Below are 24,198 nucleotides of genomic sequence, written 5' to 3'. Positions count from 1 at the left end.
ATGTCAGGGATGGGGTAAGAAGGGGAGGAGGGGCATTAACAGAAGTTAGAGAAGTCAATGTTCATGCCATCAGGTTGGAGGCTACCCAGTTGGTATATAAGGTGTTGTTCCTTCAACCTAAGTGTGGATTCATCTTGACAGTAGAGGAGGCCATGGATAGACATATCAGAATGGGATGTAGAATTAAAATGTGTGGCCACTGGGAGATCCTGCTTTCTCTGGCAGACTGAGCGTAGGTGTTCAGTGAAATGGTCTCCCAATCGGCGTCGGGTCTCACCAATATATAAAAGGCCACACTGGGAGCACCGGACGCAGTATACCACACCAGCCGACTCACAGGTGAAGTGTTGCCTCACCTGGAAGGACTGTCTGGGGCCCCGAATGGTGGTGAGGGAGGAAGTGTAAGGGCAGGTGTAGCACTTGTTCCGCTTATAAGGATAAGTGCCAGGTTGGAGATCGGTGGGAAGGGATGAGTGGACAAGGGAGTCACGCAGGGAGTGATCCCTGCGGTAAGCAAAAAGAGGGGGGAGGGAACGATGTGGTTGGTAGTGGGATCCCGTTGGAGGTGGCGGAAGTTATAGAGAATTATACGTTGGGCTTGGAGGCTGGTGGGGTGGTAGGTGAGAACAAGGGGAACCCTATCCCGAGTGGGGTGGCAGGCGGATGGGGTGAGGGCAGATGTGTGGGAAATGGGAGAGATGCGTTTGAGAGTAGAGTTGATGGTGGAAGAAGGGAAGCCCCTTTGTTTAAAAAAGGAAGACGTCTCCTTCGTCCTGGAATGAAAAGCCTCATCCTGAGAGCAGATGCGGCGGAGATGGAGGAATTGTGAGAAGGGGATAGCCTTTTTGCAAGAGACAGGGTGGGAAGAGGAATGGTCCAGGTAGCTGTGGGAGTCTGTAGGCTTATAGTAGATATCAGTAGACAAGCTGTCTCCAGAGATGGAGACAGAAAGATCAAGAAAGGGGAGGGATGTGTTGGAAATGGACCAGGTAAATTTGAGGGCAGGGTGAAAGTTGGAGGCAAACTGGAGAAGGCTTATCTACTGATATCTACTGTAAGCCTACAGACTCTCACAGCTACCTGGACTATTCCTCTTCCCACCCTGTCACTTGCAAAAATGCTATCCCCTTCTCACAATTACTCCATCTCTGCCGCATCTGCTCTCAGGATGAGGCTTTGCATTCCAGGACGTAGGAGACGTCTTCCTTTTTTAAACAAAGAGGCTTCCCTTCCACCATTAACTCTGCTCTCAAACGCATCTCTCCCATTTCCCGCACATCTGTCCTCACCCCATCGGCCCGCCACCCCACTCAGGATAGGGTTCCGCTTGTCCTCACCTACCACCTCTCCAGCCTCCAGGTCCAACGTATAATTCTCCGTAACTTCCGCCACTTCCAATGGGATCCCACTACCAAGCACATCTTTCCCTCCACCCTCTTTTTGCTTACCACAGGGATCGCTCCTTACGCGACTCCCTTGTCCACGTCCCTTCCCACCAATCTCCCTCCTGGCACTTATCCTTGTAAGCGGAACACGTGCTACACCTGCCCTTAAACTTCCTCCCTCACCACCATTCAGGGCCCCAGACAGTCCTTCCAGGTGAGGCAACACTTCACCTGTGAGTTGGCTGGTGTGGTATACTGTGTCCAGTGCTTGTTTGGAGACGAAAAGGTGCAGAATTTCATGAAAAGAACACCTCTCCAACTGTTAGGGCATGGGGGTGGATTGATCATGCTTTGGGCTTGTGTTGCAGCCAGTGGCACAGGGAACATATCACTGGTAGAGGGAAGAATGAATTCAATTAAATACCAGCAAATTCTGAAAGCAAACATCACACTGTCTGTAAAATAGCTAAAGGTGAAAAGAGGATGGCTTGGACAACAGGATAATTATCTTAAATGCACCTCAAAATCCACAATGGACTACCTCAAGAGGTGCAAGCTTGAAGGTTTTGCCATGGCCCTCACAGTCCCCCGACCTAAACATTGAAAATCTGTGGATAGACCTCAGAAGAGCAGTGCATGCGAAACGGCCCAAGAATCTGAGAACTAGAAACCTTTTGCAAGAAAGCATGGGTGAAAATCCCCCAAACAAGAATTGAAAGACTCTTAGCTGGCTACAGAAAGCATTTACAAGCTGTGATACTTGCCAAAGGGGGTGTTACTAAGTACTGACTATGCAGGGTGTCCAAACTTTTACTTCAGACCCTTTTCCTTTTTTATTTTGGAAGTGTAAAAAGATAGAAATAAAAAAGAAATCTTGCTTAAAATATTAAAGAAATGTGTCATATTTAACTTCATGCCTTTTGTAAATCAGGTCATCTTTTACTCGCTTTGTTTGTTCATAGTAACAGAAATTTTGACCGGGGTGCCCAAACTTTTGCATGCCACTGTAGGTGGCATGTAAATCTGCTCTGGCTGTTTAGCCAGTTCTCTGGCTATGAACTTAATTTACATAAGAGTGAACTTTTCCCAATTAATAAAGAAGAATTAACATTCCGTGATCTCCCTTTTAAAGTAGTTAATCAATTTACTTGGGATTACAGTCACAAGGAAGTTTAAAGATCTTTTTTGTGAAAATTTTGCCAATCTTTCATATACTATAAAACAGAGTCTGTTACCTTGTGACCATGGTAACCAATGGTGACCTTGTGTTACAATGGTCACCTACCTATGTCTTTGGTAGGTCGTATTAATGTTGTTAAAATGTATGTTCTCCCTAAACTTTTATATTTATTTCAATCAATCCCAATTTTTATTCCTAAATCTTTTTTTGATTCCTTAGACTATTATTTTGTCATATTTGTGGAAGAATAAGCGCTCTAGAATTAATAAAGTTTATCTCCAAAAATCCAAAAAAGAGGGTGTCATGGCTTTACCTAACTTTCGTTTATATTATTGGGCAGCCAATATACGTTGTGCTACCTTTTGGTCTTTTTTCCATGGCCAACCAGAGTGCCCTAATTGGGTGGCAATGGAGTTGAGTTCCATTAAAGATTTGTCTATTTCTGCTCTTGGCTCTGTACTCCCTAGCAGTTTGTCCAGATTAATTGTTAATCCTCTTGTTAGACACACTTTGTGTATATGGTCTCAGTTTAGGAAATTTTATGGTTTCCATGTTTTTTCCTTTTCTAGCCCTATCTTACATAATCACGTTTTTTTTACCTACTACGTATGATTCAGCATTCCATGATTGGTATAGGAAGGGCATTAGACATTTTGAAGATCTTTTTATTGATAATCGCTTTGCATCTTTTCAACAGCTCTCTGCTAAGTTCAATCTGCCCAATGCTCATTTTTTTAGATATCTCCAAATTAGACACTTTATTAATCCTTTAATTCCTAACTTCCCTGAAATGCCTGAGAAAAATGTTAATGGATTTATTTATTTCTATTAATCCACTAGGTAAAGGTTTAATATCATTTATTCGTGATAAATTAGCAGCCTTACGACGTGCTCCTGTGGATAAAATTAAAATGGCTTGGGAGCATGACTTAAATACCTCCTTATCTGATGAGACTTAGGACTCGATTCTCAAATCGGTTAATTCAACCTCTCTTTGTGCTCGCCATTGCCTTTTACAGTTTAAGGTTGTTCATAGAGCCCATATGTCTAAATCTAAACTATCTCGATTTTACCCTAATATTAGTCCTCTTTGTGATAAATGCAAAAGGGGCAAGGACTCTCTCATTCATACGTACTGGTTTTGTCCTAGCTTGGAGAAATTTTGGAAAGATGTCTTCATAACGTTATCATATATTCTGAATCACCACCTAGAACCTAACCCTTTAATTGCTTTGTTCGGTTTTTTGGGTGAGACAGATTTACGTCTGAATTCGACTAAGTGTCGAATATTATCTTTTGCTTCTCTCCTGGCTAGACGTTTAATCCTCCTCAGATGGAGAGATGTTGCCCCGCCCACGCATGTTCAATGGCTTAATGATATTATGTCCTGCTTAGACCTTGAAAAAATTAATTATTCAGTTCTTAATTCGGATATAAAGTTCCATAAAATCTGGGGACCTTTTATTGAGTACTTTCATAACCTTCCTCTTAACTAAGGTTTTTTCTCGGTCCCTTGCTTTCAGCTCCTTTTTTTGGTAGTAGGCATTAATATCTTCTGTTTCTAAGTGTATTTACAGTTTTGGGGGTTTAATTGTCCTGATTTATATTCTCTATATTGTGTTGTGGTTGGTCTGGAGTTCTTCTTTTGTTCCGGGGCTTGGGGAGGATACTAATTTTACATGTCTTCAATTTGGGTGCTTTCTCAATGATCTTTTTTTGTATTATTGTATGTTTATTTTTGCTCTGTATTAATGTTCTTCATTTTGATCTGGGTTTTTTTTATCTGTAGCGAAGTAGAAAATGTATAAAAAACTAATTAAAAAAATATATCTGCTCTGGCTCAATCATATGGGGCCTGTGCTATTATGTGAGTTTACTTTACAGCAGTTGTAAGCAGCTGGATGTCGGTGGCCAGGGTGAGGTGGGATTGTCAAACCTAGTTATCTAGATAAGTGGCTTCCGAGCAAACAGTGGCACTAACTACTTTAACACTTAATTTCTTTCAGTGAATAAGAAACAATTAATCATAACTAACAGACAATGATATTACATAAATGTGACATGGAGTTGCAAGATTTACTGTTGGAGGATATCTAGTGATTATGTATTGTATACAAAGACAGTATAATCTTCAGGTGAAGTGTGATTGAAGGCTTCCAGATAATTGGATCAGTTATGGATTCCATCAGTATTTATGTTAATACAAATTTCTACATTGAAGATGATAAAAGCTTTCTGTATCTGCTTGTGAAATTATAAACTTGGTGGGATGTAGCTGTAGTTACATCATGGACTGTGGTACTTCACAAGGTGAGAGGGCCAAGTGTAGATGTCAGGTGAGGTGTGTTTAGAGGCCAAAGTCGGTGATCAGATGAGATACAGTCTTGAAGATGCAACAGGAGACAATGTGTTGACTCAAGCTGCTTCTGTTTTTTGCTAAGATTACAATTAATCTGCTCTTTGGCCACATTCCTGCTCAATCCCCCTAACTCTCGACCTCCCTATACATCGAAGCGTGATCTCAGATTCCTCCAAAGCTGCAGAGTATGAAATTCTGGAGCTGCCCAACTCTAGGAAATTCATAGAAAAATAAACAGAAGCAGGTCCTCTCAGCCCACCTCACTGCAAACCCTGATGCCCTGCTACACTAGTTCCATTTGCCAGCATTAGGCCAGATACCTCTCCTATTCAAGTGCTTATCCAAACATTGTAATTCTGTTTGCCTCTACCACCACCTCTATTAGTTCATTCCAAAGTCTGCAAAATTTGTTCTTTGAATCTCCCTCACCTTAAACCTGTGTCCTCTATTTATTTAAAAATACACCATGGTAACCAGCCTTTCCATCCCAGCAAGCCTGTACTGTTCAATTACATCCATGTGACCAATTAGCTCTCTATTCTATATGTCTTCACAATATGGAAGGAAACTGGACCACCTGGAGGCAACCCACAGGATTGTGAGAACATACAAACTCCATACGGATGACAGTAGTATTGAACCTAGTTTGTTGATGCCTTAAGAGATTATGCTAACCTTAATGCTTTCTTGCTGTTGTTGTGCCGTCCTAGTTCTAGGCTTCCCTGCCCTGGGAAAAAAATTGACGACTATCCTATTTGTGCATAATTCTATAAACCTTTGTAACATCACCTTTCTCCCCTGCCCCACCTCCTACATTGGAGTAGGAATGAACCCAACTTATCCAATCTCTAATTACTGTCCGCATTTTGCACTCAAATGGGAGATACCCTTTCCTATGACAAGGCCCTGCTCATAAAAACAAGTTTTTAGTATCCACTCCATCTATACCTTTAAGCCCCTTTAGAATTTAGTATATTTCAATAAGATCACTTTCCATTTTCCTAATGGGTTGTTGGTAGACTATTAGGTTCACTTTCCCTGGAACATCACTGGAATCTATCTAGTGAACCTTTGCTGCACTGCCACTGAGACAGATATCCTCTCCTTAAGAGGGTAAAACCAAATTACCTGCAATAAATTTCATATGGACCCACCAAACCTTGTGTAGTTGCAGCAAGAATTGTGCACTTTTGCAATTTGTGAGTTACTTCATATTTCTAGTAAATGGCTAAGTAAACATCAATCTGTTTGAATCCATATATCAGTGGTAATATTTAGGGTCCCCTCTGGGTAAACATAATATACGAGGCTACCAAATTATTTTCCATTATAAATGCAATGCCCCGGAGAATATGACCAAGAAGCAAGTACTGGATTGACAACTCAAGTTTGGTACTGAATTTCCAAGTCTTGGGAAAATCGATGAATCGAGCGCACATTTTGGCATTTTGGGTAATGAGGTTAGTAAAACAACCAGTGTTTTGTGGGGGTTAGGGTTAGGTTCGTGGGTCATGTGTTATCTCTGGAGAGTGTTATGTAAGATTGCCAAACCTGGAGGCTCCAAGAGTTGAGTATTGAGCAGCCCAGTTGGAAGATTAAGTATTAGATGTTCTTAATTTTCACTGAAAATTTATATGAAAATTCTGGCTCTTTGCTGAAGAGAAAGTGGTTGGAAAGTGGGGTGGCAGGGGGAATGACTCTTTGTGTATGGTAGAGATTGGAAGGTTTTATGATGAAACCTCCGGGCCAACACTGAACCACCTTGAGGATGGCCATAGCTAATGACACTGACTAACACATGTCTCAATTTCACTGGGTTGCACATTATGAATTCTGTTTTTAATCCTTGCCATCATTATGGCTGTCATGGAATCTTGAGGAATGGAAGGAGACCATTCCACTCATTGTCCACTCCAGGCAGTAGTGTATAGGATTCTGGTTGCTTACGCATAGACCTTGTAAGTGTGAACGGTTCAGTCTTCATCCTTTTGGCAGAGAGGTCTAGACTCTCAGCATTGAGTCAACAATGTCTCAACTCTTGATCTGTCCGCATACCTTTTGATATTTCTAATAGAAGGGCTCCCTGTTAGAAGTATCTCTATCTTGTGCACCTAAATTGAATACCCCTAGCAGTCAACCTCCTTTGTTCCAAGGAAAACAATGCCATCTTCACATATTTCAAAATGTAACTAAAATTCTGCAGCTTTGGTGTTTGCAAATCCCCCATCCATCCTTCATTAAAACTTCCTTTATTATGGTGATCAGAACTATCTACTTCAAGATCTTTCTGCTAAACTGTTCCAGCATTATTATGTATTTCCTTGTGTTTTGTGCCCTTGCCAAGTATCTCTTTGCAGTTCTAATTGAATTTTATGCTTAACTGACTTGTTCAACTGCCTTTTTGCAGCTTAATCTCTTGTTCAGTGTTAACCATTGTACCATTTTTTATCAACTGAACCAAGCAATCTTTCTTTGAGACTCTTGCGTGTTAGAAAAGATTGAGGAATATGGAGATAATTCCTAAATGAGGACAATTCTTTCAGGCGTATGATTTCACGAACAGTAAGAGGGAGTAAGAAAGACACTTTCCATAATGAATATTTAATTTCCAATAAACAAAATATTCTAAAACTGGCTACAAGCTGAAGCATTAGTTTGAAGTGCAGATTTCATTCATTTTGAATGAATATCACCTTCATTGGGATGATTTCTTCTGATGAAATTGTCTTGCAGTTGAAATCCTGGCAAAGTCTGGCCAATAAATAGTGACATCCACCGTACTTAAGCCCATCACTCCTACTGGGGCCAAGATCGCTGACTGCAGCTCACTCGAGTCCTCTGTCCTGGGCTAGTTCCCAGGTGTAGCCCATTTTCAAAGATCCTTCCTCTCCTGGGGATGAATTCTTTGGAGCTTCTGTTGTTTTTGTAGCTCTAGGTTTTTATGGGATAGGTTTGCTAACCTTGTGCCCAATCCTCCATGGCAAAGTTGGACTACCCATAGTTGTATAAACAGTTCTCTTTGACACATTATATTTTTATTACAATCTGCTATCATTGCCCTATTGTGAATTCTAATGGCTATAATGGTTAATGCTACATAGATTTGTAGCAATCAGACCACTAGGTTCATATTTCCCCCAATTTTATCCAAATATTATTCATCTGTCATCTTCATAGTGACTAGTCATCTTCATAAATGCTCAAATTAGGGATATGAAGCAAAATTTTAATTCCTTAAAGCTTTTACTAGAAAGTTCATGCTTTTACTGAAGGCAGAGGTTTCCCAGCTTTTCAATTTCAATTTGATTTCATCTGAACTGTTCTATTGCATTAGTACTATTATTACACAATCTTGAATCTTTTTTATTAGCTTCAGCAAAAGCCTGCCTAAATTTTAAACCTAATGAGGAATGTACCTGGGTTATATATAAAAAGTTTAGGTCTGAGAATGGTCAGCACAAGGGGAAAAAGTACCTAATTTAAAATGTTTCTGATTTTTACAATGTGGGGTGAAAGTTAATACTAACTGGAACAAATATAATAGAAATATTCTGTAAACTAGGCAGCAAATGTTTTTTTAAAAAAAAAAGAAAAATCTTAGGTTCCTAACCTGAGAGAAAAGCTGTTGCTATCTTGTTTTTAGGCCATTTTCTGTTACTTCACTTATGCTATCTAGCACATTTTTATTTCATATTAGGAACACTTTTTTCTGCAGATTTTAATTATTTCCTCCTTCCCCATTATTAAAGTTTCACACATTTGAGCCATGGTAAGCCATTTTTGTTATGCCTTAATTGAACAATGTAGGTGTAGAAAGCAATACTGGAAGTCGTCAGATGACGGGTATCAATCTTTCTAAACAGTCAACAGCGTGAAATGTTAAATTTCTCTTTCCATAGATGCTGCCCAAGCTGTTGAGTGGTTCAGCATTCAATTTTTATTTCAGATTTACTTTGCTTTCTGAACACAGGTGTTCACTAAATCTAAGTGGACTGTTTCTTTTAATTCCACCTGTTTCAATTTTGCTATAAAGAGCTGGTGTCCTATTTTGATAGTTCCAGATTTTAGTTTGAATTATTTTATTAAGAGCTGTAGAATTATATTGGGCAGCCCACATCATTGAATAGGCTGAGAGAAACAGGTTGACAACATGTTGATAATTTGAAAGGTTTCAAGGAGCTTTAACTGAGCTTGGTGTTTTAATCCATTGCTCTGTACTTACGTTTTGCATCAATTGGGAATAAAATTCAGAATTCCAAAGAGAGTGTGGAGATGGTCAGGTTTCTGTGGCATCCTCTTGAAATAATATTTTAAAAAATCCTTATTCTCCATTTACAATGTAGATTTCTGTCTTTTTCTCCCCCCTCTGCTTTCTTTCTCTTCTGACTTTGATTCCTCAGGCCAGTTCTTTGATGAAAATGAATCCCCAGCTGATCCGCAACATGACTCTAAAGTGGCGGATTATAATGGGGATGATGGTAATGTGGGTGAGTACGAGGCAGACAAGCAGGCCGAACTGGCTTACAATGAGGAAGAGGATGGTGATGGTGGGGAAGAAGACGTCCAAGGTGAGCTTGGGCCTCATTTCCTTGAAACCAAGAGCTGTGTTAAATCTAAGTGTGTTATCTGCTGAATATTTCGGTGCTCCAGCCATTAAGTTGATGAGCGTTCTCCAGGATGTACATCAGTTTTAATTAGCTTTATTTACATTAGGACTACGCATATTTTAATTAACTTAAATAAATCTGGCTACATTTGTAAAATAAAGCACCTGACCGGGAAATAAATAAGTTATTCCAAATTTTGAAAGCCATCTTTTCTGCACCTTTCACTTTTGCTTTTGTATACCCCTGGTCATTCAGCACCTCTCTCAATTCAGTTCCTCTAATCATTTTTAAACTTTACATTTTGCTTTGATTTTTGCCATCTTGTTTAAGACCATTTGAAGATGCTTCAAGATTTTCAATGCATTGAAATTTCAGATCATTTGAGACCCCAAGATCAGATGTACAAATAAGACATTTCATTTTTGCTGTATTAGTTCGTTCTGTGCTTAGCACCTCTTAAGGTCACATTTAGTATGATAAAATTTTTCTTGCTTGTGGTTTATTTCTACCTAATTTGAGATTACTGAGCTTGAGGTAAAAATATTTGCCATCTCATGGACTGGGTGAATACGAAATGAAGTTTAGTTTCTTAGTTCAGTTTGTGATGCTGCAGTTTTTTAAAATCAAATTTTAGTTAACTTTCCCTTATTAGTTATTGAGCTTATACTGTTGGTGAGTTTTGCCAGTGATGTGCATCTGTCTCTGAAACTTCTTGTTTTCCAGCCACCTTAGTCTTTGGGAAACTCTGTGCAGGGCACTTGGACTAGTTTGGGGAAGATTATCAATATTCTTATGGACAGGTTACTACAGTTTTTGAGTGGTTTGAACTAATATGGCAGGGGGGTGGGAACCAGTATGATAGAGCTGAGAATGAGCCAGCAGGTTTACAAGTAGATGGGTGTAACATGAATGTAAGGAGGGACAAGCCGATGATTGGGTACAACTGCAGACAAAGCAGAGAGTTAAATTGTACCAGAGAGGCAAAATTCAAAAGGGCAAAGAATGCAGGACTGAAGGTGCTGTATTCAAATGTGCATAGCATTCGGAATAAGGTGGATGAACTTGTGGCGCAATTAGAGATTGGGCAGTATGATGTGGGCATCACTGAGTCATTGTTGAAAAAAGGCCATAGTTGGGAGCTTAACATCAAAGGATATGCTTTACATGCTTTATATGCTTTACTAAAGGACAGGCAAGGAGGGATAGGCGGTGGTGTGGCTCTGTTGGTAAGAGATGGAAGACGGTAATATGACATTGTAATTGGGGACTTCAATATGCAAGAGGATTGGGAAAGTCAGTTTGGTGTCAGATTGCAGGAGAGGGAATTTGTTGAATGCCTATGAGATGGCTTTTTCGAGCAGCTTGTGCTTGAGCCTACTCAGGGAAAGGCCATCTTAGATTGGTGATCTTATTAGGAAGCTTAATGTAAAGGAACCCTTAGTAGACAGTGATCATAATCTGATTGAATTCATACTGCAATTTGAGAGGGATAAGCACAAGTCACGTGTACCAGAGTCGCAATGGAATAAAGAGAATTATAAGCATGAGAAAAGGAGCTTGCCCAGATGGATTGGAGATGGATAGTGGTGGGGATGATGGTAGAGAAGAGGTGGGTGAAGTTTCTGGGAACAGCTCACAAGGCACAGAATAGATAGATCCCACAGAATTGTTCTCAAATGGCAAGGGGAGGCAACCATGTTTGACAAGGGAAGTTAAGGACTGCATTGAGCCAAGGAAAAAGCACGAAAGGTAGTAAAAGAGTGTGAAGTAGGATGATTGGGAAGTTTTTAAAATCCAACAAAAAGCAACTATGAAAGCTATAAGAAAGGAAAAGATGAAATGAGGCAAACCATCTTATATACTAAGACAGGATACTAAAAGCTTTTCCAGTTATATAGAGTAAAAGGGAGGTGAGAGTTGATATTGGACCACTGGAAAATGATGCTGGTGAGATAGTAATGGGAGACAAAGAAATGGCAGATGTACTTAATGAGTACTTTGCTTAAGTCTTCACTGTGGAAGACACTTGCAGTGTGCCAGAGGTCTGTGAGTGTCAGGGAGCAGGAGTGAGTACCATTACTATTTCAAAGGAAAATGTACTATTATAAAGGAGAAGGTCTTAAGGTGGATAAATCACCTGGACCAGATGGACAACATCCCAGAGTTCTGAAAGAGGTTGCTGAAGAAGTAACGGATGCATTGGTCATGATCTTTCAAGAGTCACTGGAAAATTGTAAATGTCACTCCACTCTTTAAGAAGGGAGGAAGGCAAAAGAAAGGAAATTGTACTCCAGTTAGCCTAACCTCAGTGGTTGGGAAAATATTGGAGTCTGTTATTAAAGATGAGCTTTCAAGTTATTTGGAGACTAATGATAAAATAAGTCAAAGTTAGCATGGTTTCTGTAAAGGGAAATCTTGCCTGAAAAAATCTGTTGGAGGTCTTCGAGGAAGTAACAAGCAGGGTAGACAAAAGATATCCTTTACTTGGATTTTCAGAAAGCGTTTGATAAGATGCCGCAAATAAGGCTCCTTAAGATAAAACTCGATTGCGTTACAGGAGAAGATGCTGGCATGGATTGAGGAATGGCTGACTGACAGGAGGCAGCGAATGGAATAAAAGGGGGCTTTTCTAGTTGGCTGCCAGTGTGTAGTGGTGTTCCTCAGGGGTCAGTATTGGGACCTCTACATTTCACATTGTCAGTTATTTGGATAATGGAATTGATGGCGTTGTGGCAAAGTTTGCTGATGATACAAAGATAGGTGGAGGGGTAGGTAGGTAGTGCTGAGGAAGCAATGCGATTGCAGCAGGACTTAGATAAATTGGAAAAATGGACAAAAAAAATTGGCAGATGGAATACAGTGTTGGGAAATGTAAGATGATGCGTTTTGGTAAAAGGAAAATAATGCAGAGGAAATAAATGGGGAGAAGGTTCAAACAGCAGAGGTGTTGGAGGGACTTGGGACCTCGTGCAAGACTTCCAGAAGGTTAATTTACAGGCTGAGTCTGTGGTAAACAAGAGAAAATCTGCAGATGCTGGAAATGAAAGCAGCGCACAAAATGCTGGAGGAACTCAGTAGGCCAGACAGCATCGATTGGGGGGTGGGGGGGAAAGTACAGTCAATGTTTTGAGCTGAGACCCTTCAGCTGGAATCTTTACACCCTTCTTGCCAAAGGGACTCAGCCCAAAACGTTGACTGTACTTTTTTCCATAGATGCATGTAGTCAGGCCTGCTGAGGTCCTCCATCATTTTGTGAGAGTCTGTGGTAAAAATGCAAATGCAACATTGGCAATTATTTCAAGGAGAATAGAATATAAAAGCAGAGAGATAATGCTGAGCATTTATAAGACATTAGTCAGGCCGCACTTGGAATATTGTCAACAGTTTTGTGCCCCAAATCTCAAAGGATGTGCTGTCATTGGAGAGAGTCCAGAGGAGGTACGCGAGGATAATTCTGGGAATGAAGGGGTTAACGTGAGGAACGTTTGGCACCTTTGGCCCTGTACTCACTGGAATTTAGAAGAATGTGGGGGGGGGGGGGGAGAGGGATCTCATTGAAACCTACCGAATGTTGAAAGGACTAGATAGAGTAAATGGTGATGTTTCCTATGGGGGGGGGGGGGTATACAAAACTCGAGGGCAAAGCCTCAAAGTTGAGGAGTGACCTTTTAGAACAGGGGTAAGAAGGAACCTTTTTAGTCAGAGTAGTGAATCTGTGGAATGCTCTGCCACACTGCGGTGGAAGCCAAGTCCGTGGTATATTTAAGGTGGAGTTGATAATTTCCTGATTGGTCAGAGCATCAAAGGTTATGGCAAGAAGGCTGGTGTATGGGGTTGAGTGGGTTCTCTAATCAGCCATGATGGAATGGTGGAACAGACTCAATATGCTGAATGGCCTAGTTCTGTTCCTATATCTTGTGGTCTAACATTTTAATTTGAGAATGTATCATTTAATTAAACAATTATCTTGTGCAACATTGGGAACTGCACCTGGTCGTATTCAAGACGGGAGTCTTTTCTAATTTAAATAAATTTAATAAAGCAAGCAACAGTATAGCACCAGACAGGACATTCACTTCTTGATGTTGTGCTGATCTTGATATTTATGCCTGACATTTTGGAAAACTAATCAAAACTGACCTACAACTTTATAACTTATCGGAGTTGAAAAGAACAGCTTTAAATTATTTGAATAGGATTGCAATTTTAGTTTATTAATTTTACTTTAACTACATAAACTAAATCTACAAACTGGCAGGAGTTTTGTGTGCCATGGAAAGACATAACCTTTTCAATTTCTGTTACAGGAGACTGAGCCAGTTGTAGTGGTGGAAAAGTAGCAATGAATTGGCATAGAACTGCACACTGTTAAAGTATAAAGCACCTGTTTTCCCCTCTCCCAGTGACCAACATTTCTATGTGATTGAGGAGACTGATTAAAAGTTGATCAGCCCCTTCCAGACCGACTGGAAGGGTTATGTGGGCCTTCTCTTGTACCATTTAATCAGTTTAAGGCCAATTCCCTGCCAAATGTGTGATTAAAAGGAACTTTAGAAATGAGTATAAAATCAAATAGTTGAAGTACCTAAATACAATCTATTGTAAATTGACAGCATTCTAAACCAATTTGGAAGTGTAGCAAATGAATAATGATCTTTACGAAGTAAATCTTCATGCAGATAACACATTTAGATTTAGTTTCAGTTTTGTCTGCATGTTACCATCTGCTTCTCTGCTTTGGTCAGTTTGCCTGCTGATAACTACATGCAAACCCCAACCCCTTCAATGCATTGGCATCATTTTCTTTTCAACATAAACTATTGATAGACATATAGAGGTTTATCTAGTTTCAATGTGATATGCACACTGCTTTCATGTTTGTCACTTCTCATTTTGAATGAAATTTTGTTTTTGCATCTTGATAGTTTAATCATTGATTTGTGTGGTTTTGTCTTGCGATTTATTGTGCTGTACAGTTAAGTATCAACTGAATATTAGAACTGGTGGAAAGAATGAAGAGTCAGGCTGCATTTAATCTAATTTTGGCTTTTCGTTCATTGTATTTAAATTTACCTTAATATTTTCTCCATTTTATTTTTTATCTCGGTAAATAGCATTGCACCAAATGAGTTAATATTGTAAAGCTAAAGTTTTAATTATGGTTATCATTTGTTTGCAATCAACAATGCTTTCCTGAAACTTGGTATTTTATTACTTGTACACATTTATTAAACCACAGAATTTGGTTGCAATCTTCTGTTGCTGCAAGAGTGCGCTTAATTAAGCTGACACTAATCTGCATATGCACTGATTTCATTAGGCATCTAACATGTTATTTACAAGGGGTGTTGAAAATGGGTTAATGATTATATTATTAGGTGCAATAGTTTCTTGCTCTGCATAATGTGTTGCATGAGTTTTCCTATTTAGTGCCTGAAATATTCACTTGGTGTTTTACTAGTATCTGTTTCGTGTGCTTGAATGAGAAGTATATTTGCTGTAGATTGATAGTGATTATTGTCCTGAAATTACTGCATTTTTGACTGGATTCAATTGACTTTACCCTCTCATTCCAATTAGTTTTAAATGCTGATAAAACACAGTGCCACCACATTCATTAGTTTTGCTTAGATTGTCATAGATTCCTATCCAAAGAAAGTCAGGAAAAGGTGGCAGAGGAGCATGAAGTTCAGGCAGGGGAAATGGGGACATGAAGGTCCTAGGACTGATCATTTAGAACAAGAAATAGTAAATGTGCCACAGGATTCATAACAAAATGGAGTTAAGAAATTAAAAGGAGGAAGATCTAAAGGAACTTCAGAACTTAAAAGGCTGTTAAAGCTTGATCTTTCCCTTGGAGGAAGGGGAGACATTTGTTGAAATTCAAAACATTGAAGGATATTGTGGAACTGCAGACTGGGGCAGCTTTGAGATAGTGAATTGGTATTCTGGAAAGATCAGCCCATGTCTTAAGTCTCAGGATATGCTGAGAACATACAAAAGCCTAAAACACTTTCCACCATGGTCAAGGACAATGTCTATCTTGCTATAACACTATTGAATGATAAGATGGACCCTGACCTCAAATTACCTTGTTACAACCTTGCACCTTCCTGACTACTTGCAATACTTCCTCTGCTGTAACACTTCATTCTGCATTGTTATTATTTTATACTATTTTGATGCACCGTTGTAATGAATTGACCTACATGGATGATATACAAGAAAGTTTTCACTGTACCCTGGTACATGTGACAATAATAAAACAATTTACCAATGTCGCAACTTGAAATGTTGGATAGCTTAAATACCTATGATTGGGGATGGATCTGAACAATGAAGAGGGTGGATTTTCAGTTTGAATTCTCATGGAATTATTTCATGCCTGAAGAAACCTATTTTGTTCTCTTCCCCATCACTTGCCAAGTTGTGGAGAAAAATGTGACTAATATTCCTGCTGAGGATCTAGACAACAATTCTTGCCTGTCCAACATGTTGGTAACAGCTGCTTTCTGATGTATTGTTCACTAACCAGACACAGTCATTCTTGATATTCACATTGTGCATCATCCACTTTCATGATCCATTTTCGAAGGTGGGAAGACAGGTTTCTACATTGCTTGAACTACATATACATAGGAAAGACCTTCATACTCAACCAGAGAGGTTGGTGTTAACAAAGCTGGATAGAAGGATGATTTTCCCACCTGTCTTGATCTAAAGTGCCAAATCTTGTTTGGGAGGAGACTTTGTATGGAACAGTATGTCCAATTTCAATAGTGTCTTTCATGGCCCTTTCAGATGATCAAAATATTCTTAGCTAATCTAATACAGTTTTATTTATTAACTGATTGAGACGCAGCTTGGATTGGACTCCTAGCCTAATCACGGGACAATTTACAATGATCAATTAACCTACCAACCAGTGTGTCTTTGGACTGAGGTAACTGTGGAGAATCTGGTGGAAACCCTCGTGGCCATGGGGAGAAACGTAGAACTTGCTTAGTGGTTGGAATTGAACCCTGGTTGCCAGTACTGTAAAGCATTTTGAAGCTCTGTTACCATGCCTCCCTAATATAGGAATTGTTTCTTTGAAAAGAAAGGGAGGCACATGTCTCCACCTGGGAGAAAGTGGTTTGTGCTTCAGATTTTTTCTAATTTAAATTTTATATTTGGCATGGATGTGAAGTTAAGGCCAGAAGTTAAGGCAGAATTTGTAGGTCAAGTGTTGCAAGAAATGTAGCAAGCCATAGCCAAGTGGGGAAATTTGGAGAGATTTTCCTTCCAGCTGATCAATGAAGATCAGAAAGAAGATGCTTGCATGAGCCTGAAATTTTATGGAGATAATTTGGGCTGATTGATCTGTTTGTATTGATGTTGAGCAGAAGGGGGAAGCATTTTGCAGCATCATCTGTATTGCCATTATTGCCTTTGACATAACCGCAAATGCATTGGTGAAGCATTTGAGAGAACAGCTTGTTGATAAAAGAATGAAACAGTGCAGTACAGGAGGCCATTCAGCACACTGAATAGTGAAAGCATTTTTAATGGCTGAATTTGGATTGTACCATGCCAATGTTTAAACTTGTTTTCTGATTACATTGGGCCAGGCCAGTAAAACCCCATACATTCTCAGTGTATTAAAAACTGATGAAAAACTTGAGTGAAGTGTCATGAAATTGGAAGATTATAGTACTTTGGTCATTTTAATTTCACATCATGTATATTGCTCAGTGCAAGTTAATGTTGTGCAATATCATGTTTAATTTGCCAGAGTTCTTTAAAAAAATGTGACCAGTGGAATAATGAGAAACCATGGGTGAGGTTTATTTGGATTTTTGAAAGGCATTCAATAACGTCCCACATGGGAGTTTGGTCAGCAAGGTTAGGACACAATTCAGGGAGCAACAATTTGTTGGAGGAACTCAACAAGGCAAATAGCATCTGTGGGAGAAAAGGAGTCATCATTGTTTCAGATCAAAACCCTAAATCCACAGAGGCTGCCTGACTGCAAGTTCTTCCACATTCCTGTATCCGCTGTCCCTTGTGCCTTCACAATTGAGGGTAAAATATGAACATGGATTAACAACTGGTTATTTGGTAGAAAAGAGAGTGAATAAATGGATCTGGCTCAGTCTGAAAATCTGTTATTAGTTGGATACTGCAGGAGCAGCCCAGCTATTCACAATCTGTATTAGTAATCTGGCTGAAGAGACCTGAAATTCAAAGTAAATTTATTATCAAAGTACACATATGTCATCATATAAACCCTGAGATTCATTTCCTTGCGGACATGCTCAGTAAATCTGTAATAGAATAATAACCATAACAGAACAAATGAAAGTCTTTCCAAGTTTTCTATGATTTTTTAAAAAAACTACCTGGGATGTGAATAGGAGGAAATTGTAAAGCAGCCTACAGAAAAAGAGAAGTTAAATTGGCAAGAACAAAACAGATGATAAAGATAAAGATTAGTTCTGTCACAAGTACATCAAAACATGCAGTGAAATGCATCGTTTGTATCAATGACCATTAGTATGAGGATATGGTGGGGCAGCCGGCAGGTGTCGTCATGCTTCCAGTACCAACACAGTATGCCCACAACTCACTAGCCCTAACCTGTACACCTTTAGAATGTTGGTGGAACCTATGCAGTCACAGGGAGAACTTATAAACTACTTACAAATCTTAGAACTTTGTAGCGAAGGTTTCAGCTGGTGAGAGTGGATAAGATTGGTCAGAGACCTGGATGTGTTAATGAGACACTGAATACTAACAGGCATGTGCAGTAAGTAGTGATAGGGAAACCATCTAGATTGTTTTGTCTTTCTCAGAGTAGTGTTTGGATAAACGTGGATAGTCAGCATGGGTTTGTGTCTAACCAATCTTCCAGTTTTTTGAAGAAGTTACCAGGAAAATGGTTGAAGGCAAGTCAGTGGATGTTGTCTATATTGTCTGTAGTAAGAGATTTGACAAGGTCCAGCATGGGAGGCAGATCAAGAAGGTTCAGTTACTTGGCGTTCATGATGAGGTAGTAAACTGGATTAGACATTGGCTTTGTGGGAGAAGCCGGGGACTGGTAGTAGAGGATTGCCTCTCTGACTGGAGGTCTGTGACCAATGGTGCATTGCAGGGATCGGTGCTGGGTCCTTTGTAGTTTGTCATCTGTATCAATGATCCAGATAATGTGGTTAACTGGATTGGCAAATTTGCAGATGACTCCAAGACTGGGGGTGTAGTGGACAGTGAGGAAAGCTATCATGGCTTGCAGAAGGATTTGCATCAGTTGGAAAAATGGTAGATGGAATTTAAAGCAGACAAGTCCAAAGTTTTGCACTTCGGTAGACCGACCAGGATAGATCTTACACTGTGAACGGGAGGGCAGTAAGGACTGTGGTAGAAAGGCATCTGGGAATACAGGTCCATAATTTGTTGAAAATGGTGTCACAGGTAGATAGGGTCAAAAAGAAATCTTTTGACACATTGGTCTTCATAATTCAATGTATTGAGTACAGGAGATGGGATGTTGCGTTGAAGTTGTATAAGATGTTGGTGAGCCTAATTTGGAGTATTGTGTGCAGTTTTGGTCACCTACCTACAGGAAAGTGTAAACAAGATTGAAAGAGTACAGAGAAAATTTACAAGGATGTTGCCGGCTCTGGAGGACCTACATTATAAGGGAATATTGAATAGATTAGGACTGTATTCTTTAGAACATAGAAGATTGGGAAGAGATTTGATAGATGTATGCTAAATTATGAGGATTATAGATAGGGTAAATGCAACCAGGCTTTTTCCACTGAGGGTGCATGAGACTACAACCAGAGGTCATGGGTTATGGGTGAAAAGTTTAAGAGGAACTTGAGGGGAAACTTCACTCAGTATCATGAGTGTGTAGAATCAGCTGCTAGGACAAGGGGTGCATGTGAGCTCAATTTTTCTGTTTAAGAGAAGTTTGGATAGGTACATGGATAGTTGAGAGTTGGAGGACTATGGTTCTGGAGCAGGTTGGTGGGAATAGGCAGTTTAAATGGTTTCAGCATTCACTAGATGGGCTGAAGGGCGAGTTTCTGTGCTTTATTTTATGACTCAAGCAGATTTGAATTCAGGAGTAATATTTTACTGCAATTGTATAGTTTTGGTACAATGGAGTACTGTACTGTGTGCAGTTTTGGTCTTACTAAAATACTTAAAATAGTGGGTATGCAGCAACGCTTTACAGGACTTCTTGGGATGAGGGAAGAGGTTGAGCAGACTAACTCTACAGAAATTAGAAAAACGAGTTCTCATTGAAACTTTCAACATTCTCAGTTACAATCTCAGAAAGAAGGGGCAGGCCATTTGGGATTAAGAATTTTCTTTTGATACAGGGTGAAGGAGGTTTGGAATTTTCTGACTTTAGGGTTGTGAAGGTTCAGTCACTGAGCAAAATTTCAACTGGAAATCACTGGAGGACAGTTCAGGAAAATGACATGGAGGTATGATTTTTGAATGGTGGAGCAGCCTCGAAGGACCAAATGACTTTTTTTGTTTGCTTGGTTGAATGTAAATGTCAATTTTTATTCTACCCCTAGGGAATAATCTTAAACGTCTGTTTTTGGAACAGACAAAATGAAGTGTAAAAAATATACAGGTTATGCTCATTTAGCCTGTAAAGTATTGACCTCTTCGTCTCCATAAGGTGTAGCAGCCTAGAAATCTAGGGATTACCAATGGAAAGTACAACTTTTGTAACATAATTGTATTCAAAAGGTATTGTTTCTTACTGTAATAAGTTGTCTTGCATACTTTCCAAAACACTTGGAGCAAGTCTCCGTTTCGAACTGCCAAAACATACACATACATGAAAACAGAAGTAATCCATGCAGCGCTTGAGTCAGATTCATACAGTTAATGTATGGCAGATCCTAATTCCTCAGCATCCACAGATGTACTCATTTGAGTATCCATTGTCTATTGGGTACAGAATAGCAAAAACTTACAACCATTGTCTGTGATAATTTCTGTTCATCTACAATTTGAAATGGACAACACTTTATTGTGAGATTTCACCACCTCGTTCCAGGCTTTGCAATCTAGAGACTCTCCTTCCAGCAGCCATCCCATGAATCCCTACCATAACCTTGCATTTCAATGTTTTGAGGAAAATCCTGTTATTTGGGTATGAATGTATATGCAGCACCACTTCTAAGCACACTGCACAGAGCCTAAAACGGCACAGGTATTCCAGATAGGCCATTTATAATTTCAGAACTCTGCAATAAAGCCAACTTATCATTATACTTTCTAATGACGTTAACATGTTAACTCGTACATTAAGATCCCACTGCCCATCAGCACTTGTTTTTATTTTCCTATCCAAGCTGACAACTCTGCTTCTTCCCATAGTCCATCTGCCAACTTGCAACTCAGTCATTCACCTTTGTAGACTCTACATCTTTCTAACTTATTTTTGTATCTTCGGCAAACTTGGATATGTCTTTAATCTGTTACTGTAATCTGGTAAGAAGCTGAAGACTCGGTGCTAATCCTTGTGTTCGTTATAGCCCACATATTTGGAAAAAATCATTTATTTCTACTTAGCTTTAACTTTCAACCAATTATGTCTCTAATATATTCAGTGCCCTTAGTTTGTGTGATAGTGTTTGAAACCTTATCAAAGGCTGTTTGAAAACATGCCTCTTTTCAGTTGCAAAGGATATTCTGGATCTAATGTGTCATGCCCAGCAAGAAGACTGTGAACTTGCCCATCTTTCATTGACCTAAATGTTCAAAGTAAATTTTATTTTCAAAGTACAACATATCTTGAGATTAATTTTCTTGTGGGTAATCACAATAGAAATGGGTGCCATGGTAGCATAGCAATTAGCACGACGCTATTACAGCTTGGGGCATTTTGGAGTTTAATTCCGGCACCTTTCTATAAGGAGTCCCTGTATGCCCTCCCCATAGAATGCATGGGTTTTCTCCTGGTGCTCTGATTTCCTCCCACAGTCCAAAGACATCCTGGGTAAGTTAATTGGTCGTTATAAATTATCCTGTGATTAAAGTTAGGGTTAATCAAGGTTGTGGAGTTGTTGGGATGGCACGGCTTGTTGGGCCAGAAGGCCCTACTCCATACTGCATTGCTCTAAGTTTTTAAACGTATTGGGAAAAACTACATACAAAGACACACAAACAACCAATGTGCAAAATACTATAATCAATAAGTAATAAATATTGAGAACATGAGTTGCAGAGTCATTGAAAGTGAGTCATAAGCTGTGGAATCAGTCAGTGGATAGTTCATATACATTAGCTTCCATGTTCAGTCTGAGGAAGGAGAGACATTGCAGGATAGTCTGCAAGTTTATGATCCATCATTCTCATGGGAATGCAGGCTTGAGTGCATGTTTGAAAATCAGGTTAAAGACTAAATCTTGCTTTGTTTCCTCATGGTCAACTGTCATTGCAAATGTTTTTTTTATCATGACTCAGTGGCCACTTACTAAGCCATAAGTTATTGGTGATAAGAGAGGTTACCAAATTCTAATGGTTTAAACAAAATAAATTAGTTGTTGATATTGTGGAACAACTTTCAATGTATCTTATAAATCTATCAATTAACTCAGCAGTATTTCTGAAGTTACATTTCTAATGTTGTTGATTTTCATTTCCAATGGCAGACGAGGAGGAACAAGACCTTCCAGAGGCTGTGAACAATCCCGCTGTATATGAAAAGCGGCGCTTTGCAGAAAATGGTTTGTAACTATCTGATACCAGAGTGAGCCTGAGTTTTAATGGGCCCTGGAAGGAATCCTGATTAGAATACTTAATGCAATAATGCAAAATCATTGTATGGTGTGCCCTGGCCTTTTTACAAGTGCATTACTTGATAAAACTTGAACTTGTATCGATATGTTGGGTGAAATAGGAAGAGATTCAGACTAGTATTTCTTAAAGTTGAAATGCAACTTGTTTAGATTACTTTTATTATTTCAAACATTCTGGGGAGGGGTGGGGAAGTTTCGTTTACCTCTGTACATTTTTTGTATATTTTGTACTTTTGAAGATTTTATGAACAAAATTTAGTTATTTTGAATGGCTGAGTTCACTAAATCAATACACAAAATCAGCAACTTAACTGAATCGGCAGTAATCTGCTATTTTCCAGTTAATCAAAGTAACATTGGAAAAATTGTCTGTTTGAAATCTACGCTATTAAAAAGATAACTGCAGCTAAATAATCATTTTGCCTTGTACAGCTGATTATCAGATTTAGTATTGCCTTGTTCTGTGAAAGCAGTGAATATTGTCTTGGTTCTATGGAAGAAGTGATGAGAATCTATTGAATTCATTCTGAAGTTTTAACAAACAAGGTGAATATATACAGTAGATATATCTAGTAATTTATAATGGAGCAAATGAAATTAACCGAACTGTCTTCAACAGTAGTATTGTTTGGGTATTGATTTCTGCGTGCATTCCTTTTGTTGCTTCCAACGACTTGTGTACTGCAATGTAAATAAATTCCAGGGAGAGTCATGAAACCTGGACAGTGCTACCTGCAGTTGGGTATAGTGCTGGCAGTTTGCTGAACCTGGGAGCTGCAATGCATCGGAACTCTATAGCAGATAACGGACCATCATCCATCTTGAAAACACTGGTACAGAATAACATGCACGTCAGTTGATATTGTTGCTTGGTAGACGGAGAACTAAGGGCATTTTAAAAAGGATTAAATGATGGACGTCGCCTGTCCAGTGAAAATTAGCTGTCACATCTGCAGCACTTAATAAAATACAAACCAAACACTACGTGGTGTTTTGTGTATGGTCTTTGTTCTTCCATAAAACGGTTAGCCAATCTTGTTGGAATGAACACTGCAGTGGCGTTCATCTTCTATATATAACGGCAGTAAAATGTTGCACTGGCTCTTTTTAAAATGTGTGGTTTTTATAAATTGTTTACATGTATAACCCTCTAATCTACTGTTGAAACATGTCAGAAAAAGCAAATGTATTACTGCAATATCAAATCTTGTTTAGAGTTGGAATGTTAAATATTAGGTAAGGTTTGATTGTAAAGTTTATACTTTGGGAAGATGGATAAGAGCAAAAATTTGGATTTTAGAAATATCAAACCTTAGCATAAATTGTTTTTAAAAAAATTCATTTGTCTTTATGAATGTTCTAACTTTAAATGGGGTGAGGTAGTCTTCAATAGATTCTGTGAAATGTGGGATCCCTCAACATATTGAGTGGATTTGGAACACTGTTTTAAATAAATTATTAACAAAAACAAGTGAATTTTACAACTCATTTTTGACAGAACTCCTGAGTTTCTTCATTTCATTTCAAGTTTACTTCAACTTGATTCCTGATATTTAATCTGTAACAATCACATGTAGTCAGGAATCAGCGTGGTTCGCTCTCTACACTCTTTTATTTTTTAAAAGAGCAGGCGAGGGTTGATTCCTTTCCCAGGTGGAATGTATTGGGTTTTGTGCTTCTGAGATGTTACACCATGTTGTGAAGCTTTAAAACACATGCATGGTTCCTGTTCCTCTAACTTGTTTACAACACTTTGAATAAACTGTTTCTTCCAGTTAATGTGGAGAATATTTTTGAAATACCATTAATTTAAACAAAATTTGGATTAACTGCAGGGTAATGGAGGAGGAGAGGT

At 39.0% G+C, this 24,198-nt stretch overlaps 1 protein-coding gene across 3 annotated transcripts in view; it reads left to right on the top strand.

The window, feature by feature from the left end:
• Window positions 1-23,327, top strand: part of golm2 (golgi membrane protein 2) — an 83,875-nt gene extending 60,548 nt beyond the window's left edge. For 2 of the 3 annotated variants that reach the window (XM_059953039.1, XM_059953040.1), the window contains exons 10-11: window positions 9,325-9,492; window positions 22,197-23,327. In XM_059953039.1, the coding sequence (XP_059809022.1) occupies window positions 9,325-9,492; window positions 22,197-22,279 (251 nt within the window). In that variant the 3' untranslated portion in view covers window positions 22,280-23,327. The remainder of the gene's footprint in view (window positions 1-9,324; window positions 9,493-22,196) is intronic. The other variant, XM_059953041.1, reaches the window with a different exon arrangement.
• Window positions 23,328-24,198: the final 871 nt, after the last annotated feature.

The sequence above is a fragment of the Hypanus sabinus genome, chromosome 28 (assembly GCF_030144855.1).
Source record: "Hypanus sabinus isolate sHypSab1 chromosome 28, sHypSab1.hap1, whole genome shotgun sequence".
Classification (NCBI taxonomy): Eukaryota; Metazoa; Chordata; class Chondrichthyes; order Myliobatiformes; family Dasyatidae; genus Hypanus; species Hypanus sabinus.
The sequence above is the reverse complement of the archived record's forward strand: the minus strand, read 5'-3'. Positions and strand labels throughout refer to the sequence as shown.